This window comes from Anguilla rostrata, chromosome 7 (genome assembly GCF_018555375.3).
Source record: "Anguilla rostrata isolate EN2019 chromosome 7, ASM1855537v3, whole genome shotgun sequence".
Lineage (NCBI taxonomy): Eukaryota > Metazoa > Chordata > Actinopteri > Anguilliformes > Anguillidae > Anguilla > Anguilla rostrata.
The window spans coordinates 54,109,908-54,132,664 of NC_057939.1; the positions used below are offsets into that span (position 1 = coordinate 54,109,908).

The 22,757-nt window shown below is 43.0% G+C and overlaps 1 protein-coding gene across 6 annotated transcripts in view; it reads right to left on the reverse strand.

Annotated features, from left to right (window-relative positions):
- Window positions 1–22,757, reverse strand: part of LOC135260066 (catenin alpha-2-like) — a 313,250-nt gene that overhangs the window by 12,811 nt on the left and 277,682 nt on the right. For all 6 annotated transcript variants that reach the window (XM_064345209.1, XM_064345208.1, XM_064345207.1 and 3 more), the window contains 6 exons: window positions 12,350–12,442; window positions 10,958–11,114; window positions 8,326–8,526; window positions 5,925–6,076; window positions 5,269–5,382; window positions 329–510 (listed from right to left, as the gene is read on the reverse strand). In XM_064345209.1, the coding sequence (XP_064201279.1) occupies window positions 329–510; window positions 5,269–5,382; window positions 5,925–6,076; window positions 8,326–8,526; window positions 10,958–11,114; window positions 12,350–12,442 (899 nt within the window). The remainder of the gene's footprint in view (window positions 1–328; window positions 511–5,268; window positions 5,383–5,924; window positions 6,077–8,325; window positions 8,527–10,957; window positions 11,115–12,349; window positions 12,443–22,757) is intronic.

Consider the following 22,757-nt stretch of genomic DNA (forward strand, 5'->3'; position numbering starts at 1 on the left):
CTTAAAATTAAATGTTAATTTGGCGGTTGGTTTGTAGAGTTCAGAAGGACAGTGTGAGGGCTAATACTATCTGGGCAAGCTCTGCTTGATGCTCCATTCAAGGACTAGAAGACTAGAAATTTCTTCCAGGAAACTCTGAACAATCTCAAACTCTGAAAAAAAAAACACATTTAACAATGACATCAGGGACATGTAAGTTTCGTGAAGGAAGAATGGCCTTTTCAGAAATCCCACAGTAGCTGGAGGGATCGTTTAGTTCTGCCTTTTTTCACCCCCTCAGGGAGTCAGGCTCGGAGCTCGCCCGCCTGCCATGCCGTACAGGACCTACCTGGTGAAGTCAGTCATCTCCATCATGATCATGCACATCTGCTTGGACAGCACGATGATGTCATTGCCGCTGTCGTCCCACTTGGCCACCTCGGCGTCCAGCTTGCACTTCTCCTGCCGGAAGCTCTCCACCTGCTCGGCGATCTTCGCCTTCTCCTCCTGGGGCAGCTGCGCCATGATGGCCTAGGGGCAGGGGTGGGGCAATTGGGGTAAGGGGGGGGGGGGGGGCAATAAGAAAATCATCTAACTTATTAGATATATGTAATGTAATGTTACATGCTATGTAAAGAAAAGACAAAAAAAAACAATTTGTGTAAGTCGCTCTGGATAAGAGCGTCTGCTAAATGCATGTAATGTAATGTAAAATGTAAAGGGCTGTGCCACTGCTGAGCTGGGTGAAAAAAGAGCGGGAAATCATTGAAATCACTATTTCCAACTGTCGAGTGACACATGAAATACAGTAGAAGGAAAGGTTGCAGTGGCTTTCCTGTTTAGTGTTCCCACTCGATGTACAAGGCACAACAGCCACCTGTGGCAATTTTCTTAGCAGTACCAGCCGAGCCGTGTCGTGAAGTCGGTCTGGCCCGCCGTCTTCAGTGAAATCCGACCGCCTCACGTGATAAACGCTCCGGCGCGTTTTTGGGTTTACTCCTCAGATCCCCCACGCTCGTTCCCCCGCACTCATCCGGGTTCCGTTCTCACGAGCGTTAAAGCACGCAGCACAGCGCGCCGGGCGCCACGGCAACAAAAAGGACGGAACATCTGAGGCTGATCCGATGGAGCCTGACGACAGACGCGGGGCACCGGCGCGCGCGTGAGACCCACCGCTGAGCTCATTGGCTGAAGATTGAGCTGTAACTCGCACATTTGGGAGGATATTACCCAGGGAGCGCCGCTCACGCAGCTGGCAGCTCCTCATCAGCAGCACTGGCAGCGATGCCAGCTGCCTCATGGAGCTGTTTCAACTGTGAAATTTAAACTGTCAGTGGGAGGTCTGTCTGTCTGTCTGTCTGTCTGCCTACCTGTCTACCTGTCTATCTGTCTGTCTGCCTGTCTGTCTGCCAGTCTGCCTGTCTGTCTGCCTATCTGTCTACCTGTTTGTCTGTCTATCTGTCTGTCTACCCGTCTGTCTGTCTGCCAGTCTGCCTGCCTGCCTGCCTGTCAGTCTATTTGTCTGTCTGTCTGCCTGTCTGCCTGCCTGCCTGCCTGTCTGCACTTTTATACTCCTGCCTGGTCATGAAAGCTGTAACAGTTAATGTTCCACACGCAGGGTTAAACCACTACTGTCTTTTAAAGTACATGCTTTGATTGCAGAATAATGCAATTACCCTAGAAATTAATATTACACTCAAAATCAGAGCTACCAAACAATCAAAATAATTAATCAGGGACATGATTAATTATTCATTTAAACACCATGCATTATCAATGGGAGACTGCAAAAGCAAGCAATGAGAAATCCCTCCAGCAGCACTGTAACCAAACGGGTAATTCCTGGTAATTTTGGTTACCTTGACCGTGTCGCTATGGTACACAGTAAATAATTACATTAATTAGTTTATAATAGCACTGTAGACATCTAATATTCTTGAGAGAAAATTACAGATATATTTTGCTTTTCAAAGGTGGATGAAATATTGAGAGGGAAATATTAGGTAAAATACCATATTCTTTCCCACAGTTTTTATACAGACTGATACTGAGCTAGTTGCTTATGAGATGAAGAGGAAAACCAACAGTTGAGGAGAGGGAAAAAAAAACTGGCAATTTGAGCTGATTGGCATGTCAGCAGGGCAGGGTTCGAGATGAGGTTTTTCAGAATTCTCTTATCCCCAAATCCCCTCACCATTTACTGATAAAAAGAGCGTGCCTTTGGAGCTCAATCCTTCCCATACAACACCTGCCAATACACTGGCTGGCTGTGCCACGTGTGAGCAGATTAAGCTTTTCTCTGGCTTCCTTTTTTTGCAAAGAAAGCACCTCGAAACGGATTTAATTTGTTTCATTTGAAAAGAAAAAAGAAGAAGAAGGAGAAGAAGGAAAAGGAGACCTGTCCTGGGACCGAAAGTTCAATTTTACGGTTGACTTACCGCCATGTTTATCCCGTAATTTCGTTAAGCACGTGATCCGAATGTGCAAAGCGTGTGACCGTGCGGTGTCTTTTGCGTGTTTGCATTCACACAAGATCGGCGTACTGTTTGTTCAGTTTTTTTTTGTAAAGCACTGTAAGCAGGTGAAACTGGTCTGCAGAGCAAAGTGACACGCTGCTGCTGCTGGTGCTGCTGCCGCTGGAACAGAATTATTCACAGACCTGTGCAGATGCTTTTAATGAGGTGGGGGCCACAGGAGAGCATATAAATAGAACGCTGAATGGTTGACCCCCGGGCCCCCCCTCCGTGCCTTCAGTTAAGAGACGACATAATGAAGCCCATCCAGGGGCCCGTTTGAGTCTGCCACGCTGACCCCACGAGTTGCTTCACATATCGACCTGGGGTCACGCCTGAAATGTGGAGATTTCTTTTTTTTCTCCGTCTTTCTCCGCCTAAAAACACACACATTCGTGTGAGCAGGATCCGGGGTGCTCCATGTCCAGGGTGTCAGGATTATCACACACACACACACACACACACACACACACACACCTGCTGCAGCCGCCGCAAGCGGCCATTTTGCGAGCGACATTAATTTCAATCTAAATTCAGCCGGCGTCACAATTTAAACAGATGGCAGGAGATTTATCAACACGCTGCTTTGTGAAGATCTGTTCAAAGAGTCTAGCGAGCCAGAAACTATGCGCACAATCATTTCTGTGTGCTTTTTTTTTTGTTGTAGGAATATGACTGTGAACTGTGGCAGGAGTAGGCATACATGCTCACTGCCCACAGCGCCTTTCAAGTTTGGAATGTACCCATAGAGACAATGCTGCGAGACTGTTATGGGTGGCAGTGTAGTATAATGGGTAAGGAGTTAGTCTTGTAACCTAAAGTCCGCAGGTTCGATTCCCAGGTAGGACACTGCCGTTCTGTCTCCACATTTTTCCTTAAAATGTCTTTTAGTCGATCCTTGAAACCAGTATATATTTTTTTTCACCCCTTCAACTCATCACCTTCCCCTCTGAAATGTCTTCATTTCCAAAGCACATCGCAGCTCAGAAAACAAACTACACTGGCTACAGTACCTGTACATTTAAATGCACTGTTCATTCGTGCCTTATTGTGACTCTTCCGGGAGCTTCCATCTAAATTACTCAGCGGGGGGAAGGTAAAGGGGGGCGTACTGTACCATTTCCAGCATACAGTATTTATACGTACAGGTTTTTGCGATGAGCGGCGTGAATACTGTTGCTCTGCCAAATGTTCCTTAAATGAATAAATCCGGAATTCTCTGCGGAGTGCGTAATAATGAGCACTACACCACGCAACCGAGAAGCGGAATCACAGAGCGATGATGGGATCATGATTCGACCCCGTTTATTCCGATCTGGATTCCTGAGAAGGCAAAGGCATCTGTCGGTCATTCTACGTAATGCCGATCTGTCAAATCTAATTCCGTTTTATACCCACCGCTTACAGAACACTTCATGCATCATTACACAATATTGTGTAGTATACGCCAGCACGGTTCCGGTATAAAATGAATGAGTGCACTTGCAGAGCTATGAACGCGTTATTATTTTACTCCTATAAATGGCATGCAAAACGCTGACCAAGGAACTTCAAATTTTTTCTGTCGTGAGATATTAACACATATGCATAACAAAGAACAATAGTTTTTTTTTTTATGCTCCACTAAGCCCATTCACTGAGATTCCTCGACAGCCTGGGGTCCCACAAGTGTCTCAAGCCTGTAGGCACTGGCAGGACGCTTTTAAACGCTACCCAAGGGAGGCTTCATTCATGATCCAGGGTCTTTCGAAAAACAGTACTTTTCACCAGGCTCAAATTCAGCTGATTACTGAGCATTGCATTCAATGTCAGCGGCTATTTCAGAAATGAACAAGGACCGCAATTCAATGACCAAGAGATTAAAACATGCAATCAAACAGTTCAAAGCATCAGAACAGATCAACAGACCATTTTCATGTGCTCAATATTCAAAGTCTGTAAGGACCTCAGAAGCAATGTTTTACAGTGCAGCAAGTGCTAAAAATAATCATTAATATTTAACTAATGCTCTTTGTAAATTATAGCTTTTGATCACAATGTCAAGATAATTACATATTAACACCACAATTTATTATTGTCCCGCATTAGCAATTCAAATAAGAAATGAATAAATTACAAAAGAGCTTACTACATTTTTTCAAGATAATGAGATCACTAGAGATATTTGGCTGAAAATAATATGTTTGAGTAACCTTCAGATGTATGAGTGTAAATTTCAAATGACACAATTTGCAAGCGAATACATTTGTATTTATATGCTAAAATGATTCATATGAAACTTCATATTTGGTAATTTCATCATTAGATAAAGTTAATTAGTTTGCCGGTGTCATTACACATTTTAGGCAGTAAAATATTTTGCCTTAGATGTTGTTTAATTATACCAATAAATATTACTCATCAAGGGAAAGGACTGAGGTAATATTTACTTAGAGAGATAGAGAGGGAGAGGGAGATGGCAAGAGAGAGGGAGAGAGAGAAAAGAGAAAGAGAGAGGGAGAGGGAGTGAGAGAGAGAGAGATAGAAAGAGAGTGAGAGAGAAGGAAAGAGACAGACAGAGATAGAGACAGAGAGAGAGAGAGGGAAAGAGTGAGATTGAGAGGGAAAGAGTGAGAGCGAGAAAGATCTATTATGTCTACCTCCCATGAACAGGACAGGCAGTAAGCCCTGGCAGCTCACATGAACAGAACAGACAGTAAGCCCTGGCAGCTCACATGAACAGGACAGGCAGTAAGCCATGGTGGACGGCGAGCCTTTAAATTTGGGAGGGGCTCACCCGGGCGCTCTGTCCCGCGATGAGCTGGTCATCCTCGGTCTGGACGCTCGTTCGGCTGCGGGCGTCGTAATCCTCCTGCTCGAAGTCCGAGTCGTCCTCCAGCTCCTCCGGGGTCTGCGGGAGGGAAGCAGGCCGAGAACGCAGGAGATAATCAATAACGCATCAGGCAGGCGGGCGGCTCTTTGATAGCCCGACCGCCGGGCGGAATGGCAGGCTCAAAAGAGAAGGAGACGGCTTTGGTGTTGACAGGGCGGCGGGTTTTCAGCTGCTGTCTGCTACCTGATCTGAGGCCGACCTTTGTCAGGAGGACGCTGCGGACGCCTCCGGCTGGCTCGCGCAGTAAAGACGCTCGTTACAAAGCAAAAAAAAATAAATCTGTGTGAGCCCCGGGTGTTCGTGTACTGGTCACTGAGGCCGGAGGTGTGGACTGGCATGGCAATGATCGGCTCAGCTTCGCTGGGGAACGATAGCGGTGTGAGCCGGCTAGTTCTGTGGGCCTCATCGCTCTCCAGCGGCCACTAGTGGTCACTTGGCCAAAGACAAATGCTGAATTGACTGAATTCAGGCGACAGGCAGTGCATACAGCATTCAAATTAAACTGTCAAAATAAGACTGAAGATGTGAAACTGGATCAACAGCCAGCAGGGGAGACGTACCCTTATCATCAGGACGGCTTTCCTAATGTCCCGAACGCCGTCGTACACCAGGCGGGACGCGTCTATGAACTCGTTCTCTTCGAAGGCCTGCGGCGGGCTTGTGCTCAAAGCTTCGATCGCGACCTCCACTTGCTCGGCAAACCGGGGCATGACTAGATACAGAGCAACAGCCAAAATTAGAGAACACAAACATCGCTCTTTTTAAGTGCTATACATTCAGACACTGTCTTCTGTTTGTCAGTTAATAGTTTCACCAAGTTCTCTGCTACAGAGCAGAAAACAACAATGGCTGTGAGAAATGAAAGTCACTGTGACAAATAGCCAACACTCACACTCCACACACACAGTCAAATATGCTATTAGACTGCAATAGCTGCGTAGTACAACAGAATCCCATGATCTCCCAAAAAAAGTTAATAAGTTCAAAGTTAAAATGACTTTGGATAGACAATTACACAAATATAATAAAAAAAATAAATAAATAATAGGACGCCGCTTTATAAAACTTATTTTATTATTAAAAAAATAAAGGAACAGAAAAAAGGATTAGCCTTTAATTGCCAATTCGGAGTTTGTTCAGGTTGTTCCCAAATGCAATTACATCTGAAGTATGTATTTTTATCTGGGTTTGGATACAGTTTCAGTGTTACAAATTTGAGTTGCTCAGAAAATTTAATTTAATTCATATTAAATTAATCCATGATACGAATTTCAGTCTCCACCAGAAAGCCTTTAAATGCTGTATCCTGTGACACTGTACTTAAAATAATCATCAGCCTGTCCTCTTAGAATTAATTAAAGGGATGGCATCGTTGGAGCGGTTCTGTTCCAGAGTGAGACATCAGATCCAGAAGCCTGGTCCCAGAGAGACTGCAGAGGCCCCGGGCAGCACACAGCACTGCTGAATACAGGGCAGGAGAGCACTGCATTTACATTTCTGTGTGAGAGTCCTTCACTCCCAGGCTTGTACACTGCAAAGCCAAATGCCAAATTTCAGACAAAAAGAAAAAAAAGGAAAGAAAAAGACTGACAGTGTCATAAGAAACAAAGGAGCAGCATACATATCTTGCAAACCAAATAAAAAAAATATTCAGAACAGAAATGTCAGAGATTGACAGCACAAATAAACTTCTGGCAGTGTGGGTAGAACTCCAGAAGGGGTTTTGAAGAGTAGACTTTTTTTTTTTTTTTGGAATACTTTTTCAAACATTCTAAGTCAGTGTTCTAGAAGTCTGTTGCTGTCAGTTACCGGCAGCAACTGTGACATCAGCATTAGAATGTTCAGCTAAGAAGATCCTTACACCTTAAAGGGTTAATGAGATTGCATATACTAAAGAACATGCATTATCACTTTTTAGTATCCTCTGGAGATTCTGAAATTCTGAAAAATCTGCCCGTTGAAGTGCCGCTTCAAGTTTTATTTTTGAATATGAAAGGAAGCTAAATGCATTACTGGTCTTAAGTGACATGCAGTCACTCAACTTTTGCGTTATGAATTGAGAGTAAAATTATGGCTAACATAAAAGGTATTAAAAGTCATTTTTCTTTTTCTTTTTTTGCGCATTTTAATCCAGAAATGTAAAATAGGCATTTGGGAATTCAGGGGTTTTTAAATAGAAGCATTCAAATTTTCTCCGAACTGGTAATGAGCAAGGTTGCTGATGGTGAGGCGCAATTTCAATCATCGCAGCTGAGAAACGATGAAGGAAATGGAACGTGACTGAGCCGGAATAGACTTTTACCTTTCGCAGCCAAGCTATAAATCTTGTACTCGGGCAGAAGAATGCATATTTAAACCAGTGCGGGGGGAAAAAAAGCTTAGTCTGAGGTTTTGATCGCTGAAATTAAGACACAGAGAATGCACACACAGTTCACTCGCTTAATCCCGAAAAGTAAATCAAACACATTCGTTGAAGCCACACATATGTAGAAGCTCAGAGCCTCATGCACAAAGTGTAAACAAGTTAAAATATAAATCTCTACACTACTCTACAGTACCTGCCTTGTGCTATGCAGTATAGTCCCTCTCTGGTAAGGTTTTGCACCTCATCATCACTGCAAACACACCCTCACACTCACACTCACACACACACACACACACACCCACACACACTCTCACACACACACACACACACCCTCACACACTCTCTCCACACAACACACACACACACACACACCCTCACACACCCTTACACTCACACTCACACACACACACACACACACAAATACCTCACACACCCCACATACACACACACACACGCACACACACACCTCACACACACACACACACACACACACACACACACACACGCACACACACACACACACACACACACACACACACACACACACACACACACACTGAAACCCTGCAGTCCGGCCTGCTCGTCCCCCGGCTCACCGGTCTCGGACAGCAGCCGGATGGATTCCAGCACGCGCTCGGTGTACACGCCCGGCTCGTAGTTCTCCATCTCGGCGTTGATGATGTGCACCACCCGGGCCGCCCGCCCGCGGATGGCCCCCGCCGTCCGGTCCAGCGTGTCGACGTCCCCCTCCTGCAGGGCAATCACACACTTGTTCACATCCTCCAGGATGTGGTTCTCTGAGACAGGAGAGGGAGGGAGGGAGGAAGGGAGGGAGAGAACAGGTTACGTTTAATGGCACCACATTGCAGATTGGTATACATCTTTTTTTTTTTCTTTTTCTCAGAACATTTCCCACACCTTCTGTGGCAGTTGTGTCAGTTATCAGCTTTGAATCCACAGCAAGTGACTGACACACTCTCCTGCCTGGTAGCGAGACCTTATCATCTGAACTGATCCTTACCACACAATGAGAAACACTCATATCTCCAATAAGTGCACAGCATGACTCAAATATAGACAGATACCAAAAAGAGTTTTAAGTTTGTTTGTCAGATAGCTTGCTAGTTGACAGGCAAAGGCAAAGTAGACTGCATCGTTAAGATGGTTCTCTTGTAACTGAGCCAGGTAGTCTGCCGTCAGTAGCAGGAAGGGCTCTCTCCCAGGTGGGTGTTCATTCAGTTCATTCAGTTTCAAGAGCGCTCCTCACTTATGCAAATGCTACTTGACGAGCGACGTTTCACGATATGTTCTTTATGAGATCTGTGTAGCCGTAAAAATGATTTGTCGTGCTAAATGTAAAACGGCGGTTTTTATTTTGCCCCCAAACCCGCCTCAAAGTTGACAACAAGTGGGCGCGAAAGTAAACTCCCACATAAAGACTTGTTAGCGTAGCGGCACGCATCGATGTGGTCAGCAATAAAACTATTCTTGCAGTTTGCTTCTTCAAATCAAGCCGTACCCTGAAGTCGAATTAGTCGTGTAAACAGACCGCAGTTAGGATTTTAGAGAAACTTTCAGGAAGCAAGTAGAATTCTAAGAGATAAAAATTACAGAATCGCTCAAACGCTGCACTTGTGCATTATTTAACAGCCGATAGAACATTTGCGAGAATAAAAATAAGAAAAGGAGAAACGATAATTGTCAGTGGTGCAACTCGTGGTTGGGAACAGTAATCCAGGCCGAGGTGTTGAGTGTACAAGTATGTATTTTTTTGTCATTCTGCAATTCCATAAATATTCCAAATAAACTGTGTGGCAATCCAAGAACAGGAGCTCAAATGCTCAAACCACTGTTGTCCACATTATCTATCTATCTATCTATCCACAGACACACACACACACACACACAATGAAAGCACAAAAGTGCATGCATTCATTAAAATGTAAACAATCAAGAAATATCTGAATGTTTATAGCATGAACCTTTTTTTTTTTTTTTTTTTAAAGAAATATATGAACATACAATATACTCTGGCACAGAACGTGCCTCCCAGTACAACGGCAGCTATTTCAAAGTGTTATCCACCGACAGACAAAAAAATCAAAACCGGCTCCGTCTCGCAAAAATGAAAAGACTGAGAGCTGCCAGAACACATTTCAAGCCATAAAGGCGACTGTGATATGATCAGAGGGAGAGGTTCACGGCCTAAATGACACAAGTTTCAAAACATCAGAGGGGAAAAACACATTAAATCGCTGCCTTCCGACAATAAAGCACCCATTATCTCACGCCCTCGTCCTTCCTCTGGAGCACCAGCTCTGACATCACACACTCGAATCACACGCTTAATAAAACAGCAGAGGCAGGACTTAATGCCACAGGCCCATTTAAAACAGGAGATGCAAACAAAACCGGGTTCATGAAAGGTGCATTAATGGAGTGGAATGCTATTTGCCATTTTTATTATTATTATCATCATTTTTTTTTTTTTTTTTGTCAGTGACAGGGTTTACAGTGTACAACATAAGAAGCTCAAATCCATGTTTCTGTCAGCCATGTGCAATATAGAAAGATATCTGCGGTATGCGAGCGTGTAACACAGACAATGTAATCTGATGGAAGAAGATGATGATGATGATGCTGATGAAGATGATGAAGACACCACACAGACTTTGCCCAGTTTCAGGCAAATGAGGTGGTTATTAATGAGAGAGCCTCTTTTGAAGACACACAATAACAGGAACACAGGAACAGGAGCCAAAATCTGGCCGTGTGGGAACTGCCTGTGCCATTGTGTGTGTGGGCGCTCTCACAGTTAATAAAACATCACTGGAACAGTACTGAAAAATAGCAGCCTGAGAAGTTTCCTTTATAGGAGGTTCATTTCCAGGTGAACTTTAATGCCTTCGTGTTCAAACATTTTACAATCGCGCCGAGTTCACTTCCAAATGGCCTGAGAAATTGCAACCAAAAGCAATTTCATCACTATCAGATCATTAACATATATCTCCAAAAGAACCCATTACCGCAATCTCTGATTCAGGGCTGCTAACAGATCAATGCAGAATACAATTACTAAATATCCTTCACAATGCAACCCATAAAATATAAATCAATACATGAATAATATGAAACACAGAGCCATCCCATTTGGTTAAAACACAAATCTATACAATATATCAAAGGGAATAAAACAAAATGGCAGAGATATTCAAGAATAAAAAGTACCTGAAACGGACAGGAAGTCATCCACGGAGGTGATGTCATCAACGGCCTCTGTGAGCACACGCACCTGCTTCTCCCATTGGTCCTTGAACACGTCCATGTTGTCCTGGGCAACCTTGCTCTGAGGACGAGCTGCCAGGGTGAGGGCGGCATTAATTACCTGGAAAGTGGAAAAAGATGAATTCAGTCACAGTGCTGAAGGAGAATCTGCCACATTCGGGTGACGCTAAAACTACAGCCAGCAGCATTCCGCGCCAGAGCCTGTTCTAAAAACTGTCCAAATTCACAAATTCCTTTAATTTGTGAATTTGGACATTTCATAGCACTGGGATGTTGGTGCAAGATGCAAACAGGGAACCATTAAAATAAAATTGGCATCTCTAACCCCACCGAAATTTGGAACAAAACTATGTACAAGAATGGCCATATATGCCCCCTGCTCCCAGTTTGGTAGAGGGGACATGTATGGCCCCCTCTACCGCAATTCTTACAACTCGCAATTCTTCTTTTCTTTTCACGCCACAGCCAACACACAGAGTAGGGGCGGAGGAGACCCAAGCATATGCGTGTGACAGGCACAGGCACCCAGACAGCCAACAGGGGTACGCTTGAGCAACAAACACGGCTATCCCTGCCGACTGAAGCGTGGAATAACTCAACAGGGCGTGGGTTTATTGCCAGTTAGGCTGCTGCCATTGCACTCTTGTGCAAGGGATGAAGGGATATATAAAAAGATTATATGTTTTTTAAAAAAACTGTAGGTTTCTCTGGATAGAACATCTGTTAAATGGCAAAAAGCAAATGTAAATGCCACAGAACTACGGCCATGGATAGTTCTGTTTCTGTAACCGCTGTTCTGTGTGTATGAACCAGTTCAGAGACTAGAGAGGGCAGAATGAAAAACAGAATAATTCCCTCTCCTTGTCCTCCGTTCCAGAAGCGAGTGCCAGATCCTCTTTGAAAGCAGCCCAGCTCCGATCCCTCAACTCAGAACAACACGATTACCAACCAACTCACCTGGCTGGCCTTGGCAGGTCATACGGTTTTTAAATATTAAGCCCAAAGTTTCTCTCTTTCTTTCTAAATTTCTCACCATTTTAAAATTTAATATGCTTGAATTGTGCTCGGCAGCATTCTTATGTTACAATATTATTTTCGACAAAAACCTAATAACAGTATAAATCTAAGCTCTTGGTTTTTATTCTATACAGTAACTACATTTTTAAAAATCATGCAGCGTTTACATATTGAATTTACTATATATACCATTTCTGTGAATAGGGCTGCATTTCCTCTGATGCTCAGTATGCATTCTGTTGCCTGTGTTTTCTTGACATGCCCTCTCGGCCCCGCCCGCCACATTAAAAGCCCTTGGCATTGAGAGACAGCCCTCACCTGCGGGCACATGCTGTCGATCTGCGTGGCAGCCATGCGCACCAGCTTCACGCCCTCCTCGTTGTTGGAGATGGAGCACGCCAGGTTGGCCACCTAGAGAGCAGAGAGAGAGAGAGAGAGGAACGGGGGGGGGGGGGAATAAAATCCATAAACATGCATCTTTCATTAAGGTGAGGAAGGGGAGGCGTGGCCGTTTGTGAGTGACACCTCACTTCGTTAGCCTCTGACAGGCGCTGTCCGATGCTCGATGCGGGAGCGGATTCCAGATGAGGCCCTCTCTGACAGCGAGCTTCACTGCAGACTGTTACCTCAATCATCTTTTCTTTGAACATTAACTACTGCACAGTTTTAAACCACTGATTTACTGCTGGACCAGAAAGGGCAAAACTGATGCATAAAAAGTGGACATCTTTAGGCATAAATAATAGATTGGAAATAGATTATTGCTCCAGGTTAATCTGTATTTTTTTAAAAAAAAACAGCGTTGAACAAAATTAATTAAAAAAGAAACCAGGAAACTAAATAATTTACAAGATGTCTGACCTTTAAAATATTATTGGATAAGAATGTGAAAATTGTTGTAAAATGTATTTTCTTCATGTACGGTGAGTGATGGTAGAGCCAAAATGTGTTCCCTCCATCATCAGTGGAACATAATTGGCTGTGTTTTTAGGAATCTGTCAAGTTAGCTTTAAAGATCCAGCATGCTTGGGGTCCATTGCTCGATTGCATGAGTTGAGTTTATTGATGCAAAAACCACTGCGCTGTATAATTAACTCACCCGATGGACTCTTACCCGAAGCACCTTACTTAATGTATGCCTGTTCACCTCAGGAGTTATTCTGTCACAACATCCTCAAAATTGCTAGTGTAAGCATGTACGCACCTAATGTATATACTGTACCGTTGCGCAAATGGACATAGGATTTATTAGTGACAGCCGCTGCACAAAGCATGTGGAGTTTTATATTTGTTTATTGCTCATGTGTGTAAGCACTGTACTATGGCCTGGATATGAATGTAATGCAAATGAATGAATGAATGAATGAACAAATAAATAAATAAATAAATAAATAAATAAATAAATAAATAAATAAATCATCATTTGTCACGTGCGGTTGTACTTCTAGCCTCGGGAATGCATTATGGCACCAGTCTTGTCGTAATTTCACTGGCTTAGCAAAATGCGTAATGAAAACGGGGGACATATAAATGTTATGTTTTCAGATTCATACAACTGATAAAGATGGCAGCTGCAGCAATGAACAGCACAGCTTCAAAGGTAAGAACACGACCGCCCTCCTGCAGTCAGCACCCATACGTAGACAGGCCTATTACTCCACAGTACACGAATGCACTAATGTACTAATTTTTAAATAAATGGCCGCATAATTGTCTCCAATAACTATTTATATAATTATGTTTTAAAATGTAGTGTTTTTTTTAGGGCAGTGCCAGGTATTGTTACTCTCTTGCATCATGATTTTTTTCTCTTCTCAAAGCACCACTAAATATTTTCCCACACGCTTGCATACGTCTTTCAATGTTCCAGAAGAAATCACAGGTGGTGTAAAAATTCCGCCCAACAGAGATAACAAGCACCAGCCAAAATATACTCAAACGCTCTTTCAGAACGACAGGCCTCTCTTCCCAGGTGAGGAAAATTTAATCTTTGCAATTCAATTACTTTTGTGTGTGGGGCCACTCTACTCTTATTGGTGACAGCTATAATAGCCTTGATGGATAGGCCACCCACCGCCCCCATTCCACGTGTGTTGATCCTGCGGAAGAATGAAAACGAGGAGGAAGGAAGGAGAGTAGCCTGGCTGATCCGATGGAGGCTCTGAGCTGGTGCTGGCAGGGAGTAAGCATGTCAATTAACAAAGAGTCTGTTTAAAAAAAGTGCAATTAATAAAAAATAAAAAAAATTTAATACACAAAAAAAAGGGTACCGTCCAATCAAAATGCCCCATTTCTTGGCTCGGGAACATGGGACCAATGAGAGTAGAGGACTGTCTGTGGTCACCTCAAACATGAAGCCCCAAAAGGGACACTTCAAAAGTCCACGCACTGTACAGATAAAATTGTAGTTTCATACTGAGCTACTTGCAAGCCTCAACCATGTGTTATCTAAACTGACTTTTATTTACTTATGTTTTCCCACACAGGTTGGCAAGTTCAGCAATCCCTAAACTTGCCTAAAACTATGTTTAACCGTAAGTCAAAGTTGAGGACAAATGTTGGCTGAATACTGAACAATTTCTCCGAACAGGCCTCTGACCTAGATGCGCTGGTGTGAGCAAAACCTCCACAAACAGCTCACCTTCCCCTCGCAGGTGAGAACGCCTCCTTAAACGATGATGTCACACCGAGAGAGGAGCGAATCAACACCTTCCTACAATTAACGGGCCCCCGTGCCAGCCGCGGTGATGACAGAGCGCGATCCGCGATTACCCTGGAGATCGGAAAAAGCAGCGCGACTCCGCACCCCGCAATCAGAAGCACTTCATCCCGCTCTGAGGCTTTCAGTCAGAGATCATTAACGGGTTGATGGCAAGGTGAGAGGCCTATTTCGGCTATCCAGTTTGCAGACAGATCCGCAGTCCCGCTCATTTTGCTGTATCTCTGAATAAACCCTGGATGTGTGGGGAGGGGGGCACTCGTGGGGATGGGCAGGCATCCTGCTTAGCACCTGGAGAGGGCTGTTATTTCTGCAAAGGAACAATATAATCTCCACCCTCTGGAAATGGCCCCCATTTCATAATCAAACTTCCTTGCAACAGCCACCGCAGGGGAGCCTTCCTTCCGATTGGCTGAATAAAACAGCCCTGACCTATCCCCCCAGAGAGCCCTGGTCATGAATGAACGGTGGGAGCCTCTGATTTTATTTCACTCTGGGCTTCATTGCTCCCCGCAGAAAATATTCACTTCATTCCAGCAATAAAAACAAAGAAAAACAAACCTTTTTCTTCTTCTCCTCCTCCTTCTTCCTCTTCTATGTTTTTCTGAAGCTGCCCTGCCATTTGTTCGACTATTTTATGCAGGTGTTTTTTTTTTAAGTTGTAAGATCACAAATACATCATGCGATTAGAATTTTCTTAACGGAACATTCTAATGCTAATGTAACAATCACTGCCGGTGACTGAAAGCGACAGAGTTCTAGAACACTCACATAGAATGTTCAACAACAAAAAAAAAACATTCCAAAAAAAACCCGCTCTTCAAAGGGTGCAATACTTCCAGTCAAACGACGATGATCGCTTGGCCGACGGCACGGCAGAACCAAACCGCGCAAATTGTTAGCATGCTCAAATGACTCCATTGGACTCCACGGCGATTAAGCCAAGTGGACCGATGAGCAGCACGCCGCGGCATTGAGCAGTACGGCCCGTGCCGTCATTCAAAAGACTTTCAATTAGCCCAACTGGACTCACGCCACAGCACGCTGAGAAGTCACGCCATGCCCGTGGCCATTGGCTCGCCACAGAAAGAGACACTCATTGGCGCTGTGCTATTTTTAGCGTCAACCTGCCCTCCACGAAGCCCCCGGTGGCAAAGCTGTACGCCAGTAAATGCTTCGAGTCGAGCTCCAACCGAGGAGGACAATGAACTGGGTCACATGGCCTGAGACTCCAGGAAACCCAACAGCCCGCAGGCGCACTCTTTCCAGCAAATGTAGCATACGTCAAACGCCGTCCCCTTTTTTTGTCAGGGCACGTTAGAGCAAGCAGCCCGCGCGCTGAACGTTTCTGGTTCAATGGGTGGCTGAAGTCCCATGGCATTCGTGTCCTTGGACCTTCCACGGGGTGATGTGATTTTTATACAGTGCCCCTTGGAAGTTTTTGGAGGGATGTAGGGGTCTTGACCTCATGGGGGGGGTCAAGGAGTGAACACAGAATCCCCTTTAAAAAGCATATCTTTGATACACTCCAACCTTGCTCAGTAATGCTCAATAATCCCTTTTTCCAATTCTGACTATGAAACCAGGATGCTTCAGTGGGGAAGAAAACGCGACGTTTCTTTATGTTTAAAGTCTATAAAATGCCGTCGTCCCTGTTCAACATTCTGGGCGACTCGGAATGCTCTTAAAGCACTCCAACTTAGGAAATTGAGCCAAACACCGCGGCGAAGAGAAAATCTTTGCGCCAATTTTGTGAACCGTTTCGCTGTGAAATCAGAGTCGGCCTTTACAGCTCTCAGAGTCGCTCCGTCACAAACAGATCGTTAAAATTATATTCACAAAGCTTCACAACCGCGTGGGTCAGACCTCCACCTGGCTGTTTGAAAATAACGTGGAGTTGTATGTGTTGACTCTCTCCCCATCTCTAACCCTCTCTATATCTCTCTCAACCCTTTCCTATCTCTACTTGTCTGTGTCTTTCCTTTACCCCTTTTCTCTCTCTCTCCCTCTCTCTCTCTTTATAACTCAATAATAGGCTAGACATACATTGAAATCCCTTTTGCAATGATAACATTTCATATTAGGCCTATTCTCAATTTTTATTTATTTATTTATTTCATTCATGATACCGCTCAAACAGGGAACCAGGAGAGCACTGAACCAGAGTAATGCTGGGAAATAGCTGTGCATGCAACTGCGCAGAGACTCCAGACGACCGCTGAGCTCCCCCGTCGAGATTTATGCACTCTGTCGCCTACGCTGACAGGATTTATGGCTCACTGTGTCGTTTTCATAGCATCAGCGTTGACATCCCCCATTCCCCAATTCCCATTTAACTGCGAGGGGTTCCCCAGCTCAGCGCCCAAATATGTATTCATAATTGTCAAAATAATGGAGCGCTTCGACTTAAAGCCAGGCTCTAGGGGAAGGCAATATCGGCGCACTCTCTCTCTTCTAAACAGCTGGACCACCTCCGCGCCGCCCCCCCCAAAACCCCCACCCACCCAGCCCCATGCTCCAACATCAATCTGTTCACTTCACAGATTCACATCTCTCCATTTATTTGTGTTCTGATGATCCACCTGTATCTAAAATGTAAAAATAAATAAGTCTCCACCACGCTGAACATTTAGTGTACATTCTGTAGACAGATAAAGTAACACTACATATAGTAACAGGTCGGAATTAGAGCTAGACATAGTCTTCTATGCATGCAGTAGAAGAACCTGTGGGGTGGGTGTGTGTGTGTGTCTGTGTTCATGTCGGTCCACGGCACCACTCCAGAACACTGCATTCATTGGCAGAACGTGACAAAATATAATTTAAACTTACAACAACACCATTTATTTATGTAAATAAGAGCGGTGATGAACAGAGGAGTTTTAAAAGCGGAGATGAACTGAACTTCACTGGCCCTATCATCGTTGGGTATACAGTCGGATGTACTTACAGACAGGACAAAGTTAATTTTTATCACTACGCAATTACTTTCCTTTTAATACGGACATAAATGAAACGGCTATCTGGAGCATAATTTCTAGCGTGTAAAACTTTATCTGAACGGAACAACAGGAGGTGGAGGAGTAATCGAAAACAATATAAAAGGTCAATAAAGATGGGCGGACCAATTGACTTTTGCTAACAGCTGATTAGGTGACAGAGGCAGCTTGCTTTTGAGAACAATTAAAATTACACCAAATTTACGTTTTTCTCATTATGTATTGCCTTTTGATTGCACATTTCTATATTTTCCTTCTATTTTATGTATTTCTGTATTCTCTCTGTTGTTTTTTTTATGATTATTTTTTTATGTAAGGCACCCTGAGTTGCAAAAAAACTACTGCATAAAATAAAGTCATTCATTCATTCAAAGCAATTTTGGAATTTCACAGAGCTTGAGCGTTTGTCACATTGGGAAAAAGGGCTGATAATAAGTTAATGAGTTTAACATGTGATAAAGGTTCACTTGCCACATCTCCTTTGATTAATTCATCTCTTGAGGCCTGTATCATAGTGCTTCACTTTAATATTATAGCTAATACGCTACCAAATCCCATAGAAGCGCTCTGGTACTGCCCATAATGACATTTTTGGTAGTTTCACCTTTTTATTGGATTTTAACAACCATTAATATGCTACTACAGTCCATGTTGGCTCTGATCCACACCCAGACACAAAAATGCCCCATCCTTTCCATGCCCACTCAATCCAATCTTTTTTTTTTGTTGTTGCCATCTACTCTACTCATCATCCAAAATAGCAATCTCATGGTAATCAGTGGTGTTTGATCACTGTCCTACACTCCAGCGTTTGCCAGTAAGAGGAATGAAAAATAGCAGTTTTAAATCTTTTTGTTTTTGTTGTTGTTGCTTTTGTTTAGATAAGCATGTGTGTATTGCAATATACTGCATATTTTCTGTTTTAATCCCTTAATGCCCGTGGACAGAATCGCTGGTGTAATTTCTCCACGGCTCAGCTCCACGGGGTCCATTCGCATAAGCGATTTAAGAACAATCAGTGTCCTAAGTATCTCACTGATTAGAAAATGTGCTACGGATTAGCAAATTTTCCATGAGTCCACAAAGGCCTCGCCGTGTCCAAATATAAACAACTGCAAAAGACTCCTGCTTAGGTATAAGGGGGGAAAAACCCATGAAATACAACATTAAACACCATACAGATCCAAGGTCAGTATGACTTCTGCTTTCATCTATTCTGTAATTTGCAGCTGGGTACCTCATATTAATTAAAATGATTCACCTGTGTTACTTAATTCTAAATTGAAGCACAAATTACTATCAGTGTCAAAGCTGTTCATGTTAAAGTTTATTAAAGTTCATTAGGCATTTCCATTATGAATGCATACAGATTTATGAAGGGATGCGTGGGTTTTCAGCCAGTGGAAAATGTAGAGTGGAACTATTAACACTTCAAAGAAGTCTTTCTCTGGAGGACTTCCTGCAGTCAGATTTGTCATAAAGCAGTGCATAAGCAGCTCCAGACTTGTTTGATTTGTTACGGGTCATTAATATGATTCGATTGACCCCGAAAACTTCACCTTGATTGATCCAACGTGGGATAATTTTGGAAAGAGTGGGTGCCACTGTCCATCAGATGCCAACGCGGACACATAATCAGCCAGCCATCGCTGACCTCGCGAGCAGCCAATATGGGACCAGCAACGCCACACAACATTTCCCCAAGAGCACCTTCTCAGTCAACACTGGCGTTCGTAAGGTCTCAGTAAATTCGCCTGGACGGATGTTTTTTGCATCATTGACTGTGTCAATTTTTGGAAACCCACGCCCGACGGCCATAAAACCTCGATCAACAAGGCAACAGCTCAAGAGCCTGTCATCCATTCTTCACACAAAATACCGCAACCAATGAGCCTTCAGTCCATGACCTCTCATCCCGAATGGCCTTATCATTATTCATCCAGTATCATGTAGCTGAATGAGAATGGCAGGTGGGTAAGGTGTCTGTCAGGGTCTAATATTGGTGTATCATAAATTAATTAACTGGGGTCACTTACTCACTCACACACACACACACACACACACACACCTACACCTACACACACACACACACACACACACACACACAAACACACGCATACACAGACACAGACACATACACAGACACACACACAGCTAGCCTATAGGCACCTGGCAAGTTGCTGGAGGAAGCTGCAGTACTGTAAACCCACCCCATCACAGCGTACCCAATCTTAAGTCTACTCACGTTACTCCAAAATCATTTTCATTATCAGAAAACAAAAGAAAATAAATCTCACGCCACTGAGCAAATAACAGATTCGGTACCTTGTGCGGTTCAAATTAAATTCTGTTAAATTCAATGTCACAGGTCCCAAACTCCACACAAAGTCAAAGAAGAAATCCAAAAGACCTTTCGGTGAAATAGCTACACTTGATTATTTAATTACCCACAGAGGCATAACATTTGCTCCCGGCCAACAACTGACGCGGTTGCAGTTCTGTATATTTTCGAAGAGTTTTGTCAGTGCAATAACGGGATGCTGTGAGTTCAAGATTTATTATTTTTGTAGGAATTTCACCACAAACGCAAAGACTGGAAGACCCTCTAGCCTTTGGGGAGTACTGCTCGGAATTTTTATTAACAAATAGCATTTTAGAAACCATCAAACATGGGCCTTAAAAAAAGAAGAAAAAAAAGAAAAAACATGTTGCACCTTTGTCTTCAATCAAGGTTATATTTCAGATAATGCATTATACAGTGACTCCAGAATACTTGGAATAAAATATTGATTTCCATATTAATAATTAACATTTGTAGAATTTCACAAATTTGGTCCTAGGGGCACTGTCTGTGCCATTTTGTTCTTTAGATTGACCTCTTAAATAATTTGATTTCACCAAACTATCTACACTAGAATTTATTCTACTGATTCTCATAAATATTTCCTATTAGAATTCTGGTCTTATAATTTCCCCACTGCAGCTGTTGACCAAATACTGATCTTTATATGAAATATACATTAAAAACATGTTGAATAGAAAAAATCTGCTCCCCTAGGGGTCTATTCAAAAGGCAGAGCATTAAATGCTGCATTCGTTTTCCAGAAAGCAATAAGGTAAATCAAAAAGGTAAAGAAAGGTTTTCAAATGTCTTCTACAAGTTCTGGCCTCCATCTCCCATCAGTCCAATTAAAAAATTGTCCTGTGGCACATATGACAAATAAACTTGAAACTTGAAACTGGCTGAAACTTGCAAACTGGCTGTTTACATCAAGTTTGAGAAACAGTAAATTAGCAAATGCCCGTGTCTTTGACCTTGCGATTGCAGAAAAAGTAAATGGTAAATGGTACTTTGATTCTCCTGCTGAAGTTTCTGCTGTCGTTCTCAACAAAGACAGCGTGTTATCCAGGAAGCCAGTGTTCATCATCACTGCCCTTATCTCGCCCAGGAAGCATCTTGCTGCGGGTCAGTGGACATGAGGAATGACGGATAGCAGCGGTATCGAAATGCAGATGCCTCTGGTAGAAAAACGACAGCTATACTTGATTATAAGTGTGATGATAAAAGTGTGTGAGTGTGTGTGTGTGTGTGTGTGTGTGTGTGCTTGCATGCATGGGTATATTTGAGTTGGAGTTAGAAAAAACTAAAAGGGGCCAGTCTCCAAATTAGAATGTACATGTTGTACCTAGTAAAGTGACAACAAAGGCTTTGTTGTGGCTAACTGATGCGTAACAAAAAAAAAACAAGTTTCCCCAACTAGTTTCCCCCTGGGAAAAATAAAGTTATTCTATAATATTCTCTTTCTCTGCTGTATTTATTTACCTAAAACTGAGTTCTGTTTTGGTAAAATGTATCTGTAGGTGCATGACCAACATTTCATATGTAGGTCAGAATACAAACTGGTGCAAAAACAAACAAAACAAACCAAAAAAAAAGTTGCACAATATAGCGTTAACTTATCATTTACTTCTTTACTGAAGATGATGTCGGGGGTTTCAACCGACACAAGTACATTTCTCTTCTGCTGCGTGAAATGGTAGGCCTGAGGACCGGAGCGTCCCGTGGAGAAAGACAAACGAAGTGATTAGGACACCGGCTAGGGGTGCAGGCACGGGGCAGAGGGGAACACCAGCTGCCGCTTGCCGAACCGAACCACTTCTGGGCGAATTACGATTCCAGCGTGTTTGTCCGCTGATGAGGAAAACACATTCTAATATAAATACACAAAAAAAGGACAAGGAAAAAATCTGAAATAAAAAAAATGTAGATATATGTATTTGTAAGCAGTACTTTTATATTGGTGTTATTAGGCCTATTTTTTCAAATTGATAGGCCATTTTATTTTATTTTTTAAAACATTTTTACTATGCTGTTTTTTTTTCAAATGTAGCGCTATTCTTTAATCTCGCTACCATCGTAAATGAGGTTAAAAAAAATAAAAATAAATGAAAAATAAAATTTAAAAAAACGTAAATACGCCACAAAGAAATGAGACGGGGAGGGGCGGTGTAATGTCGGTCCCTGATGAGGACTTTTTTTCTGGCGGATGAAAATCAATCGGTTTCTGCTGAGCAGCGGAGACGGCGAGGTTACTTGAGGAGAACGCCGTGATTTCCTTCACACAAGTCAGCGGTACAGCAGCCTAATTGAGCGTTCCTGGTTCACCTCAGTTTATCATTTCCTCGTGTATTTATTTGATATATATATATATATATATATATATATATATATATTATTCCAAGCTTTCTGTCCTCTTGCTGCTGTCAAGAAAACAACACACAGCTAAAATATCCTAGAGGACGAGGAAAAAGAAAAGAAAAGAAAAGAAGAATAAGAATGAGAAGAAGAAAAAAATACAGCAAAAGTGCAGTATAAACCAAAGGATTGCACTAAGTGCTCTTCAGAGTGAAAACACAAACACAAGACGGAAAATGCACTTCTGATGCTGTGATGCTCTTTTTTTTTGCAGGGTGGGTTTGGGCCATTATTCTTCCTGGGGAGAATAAT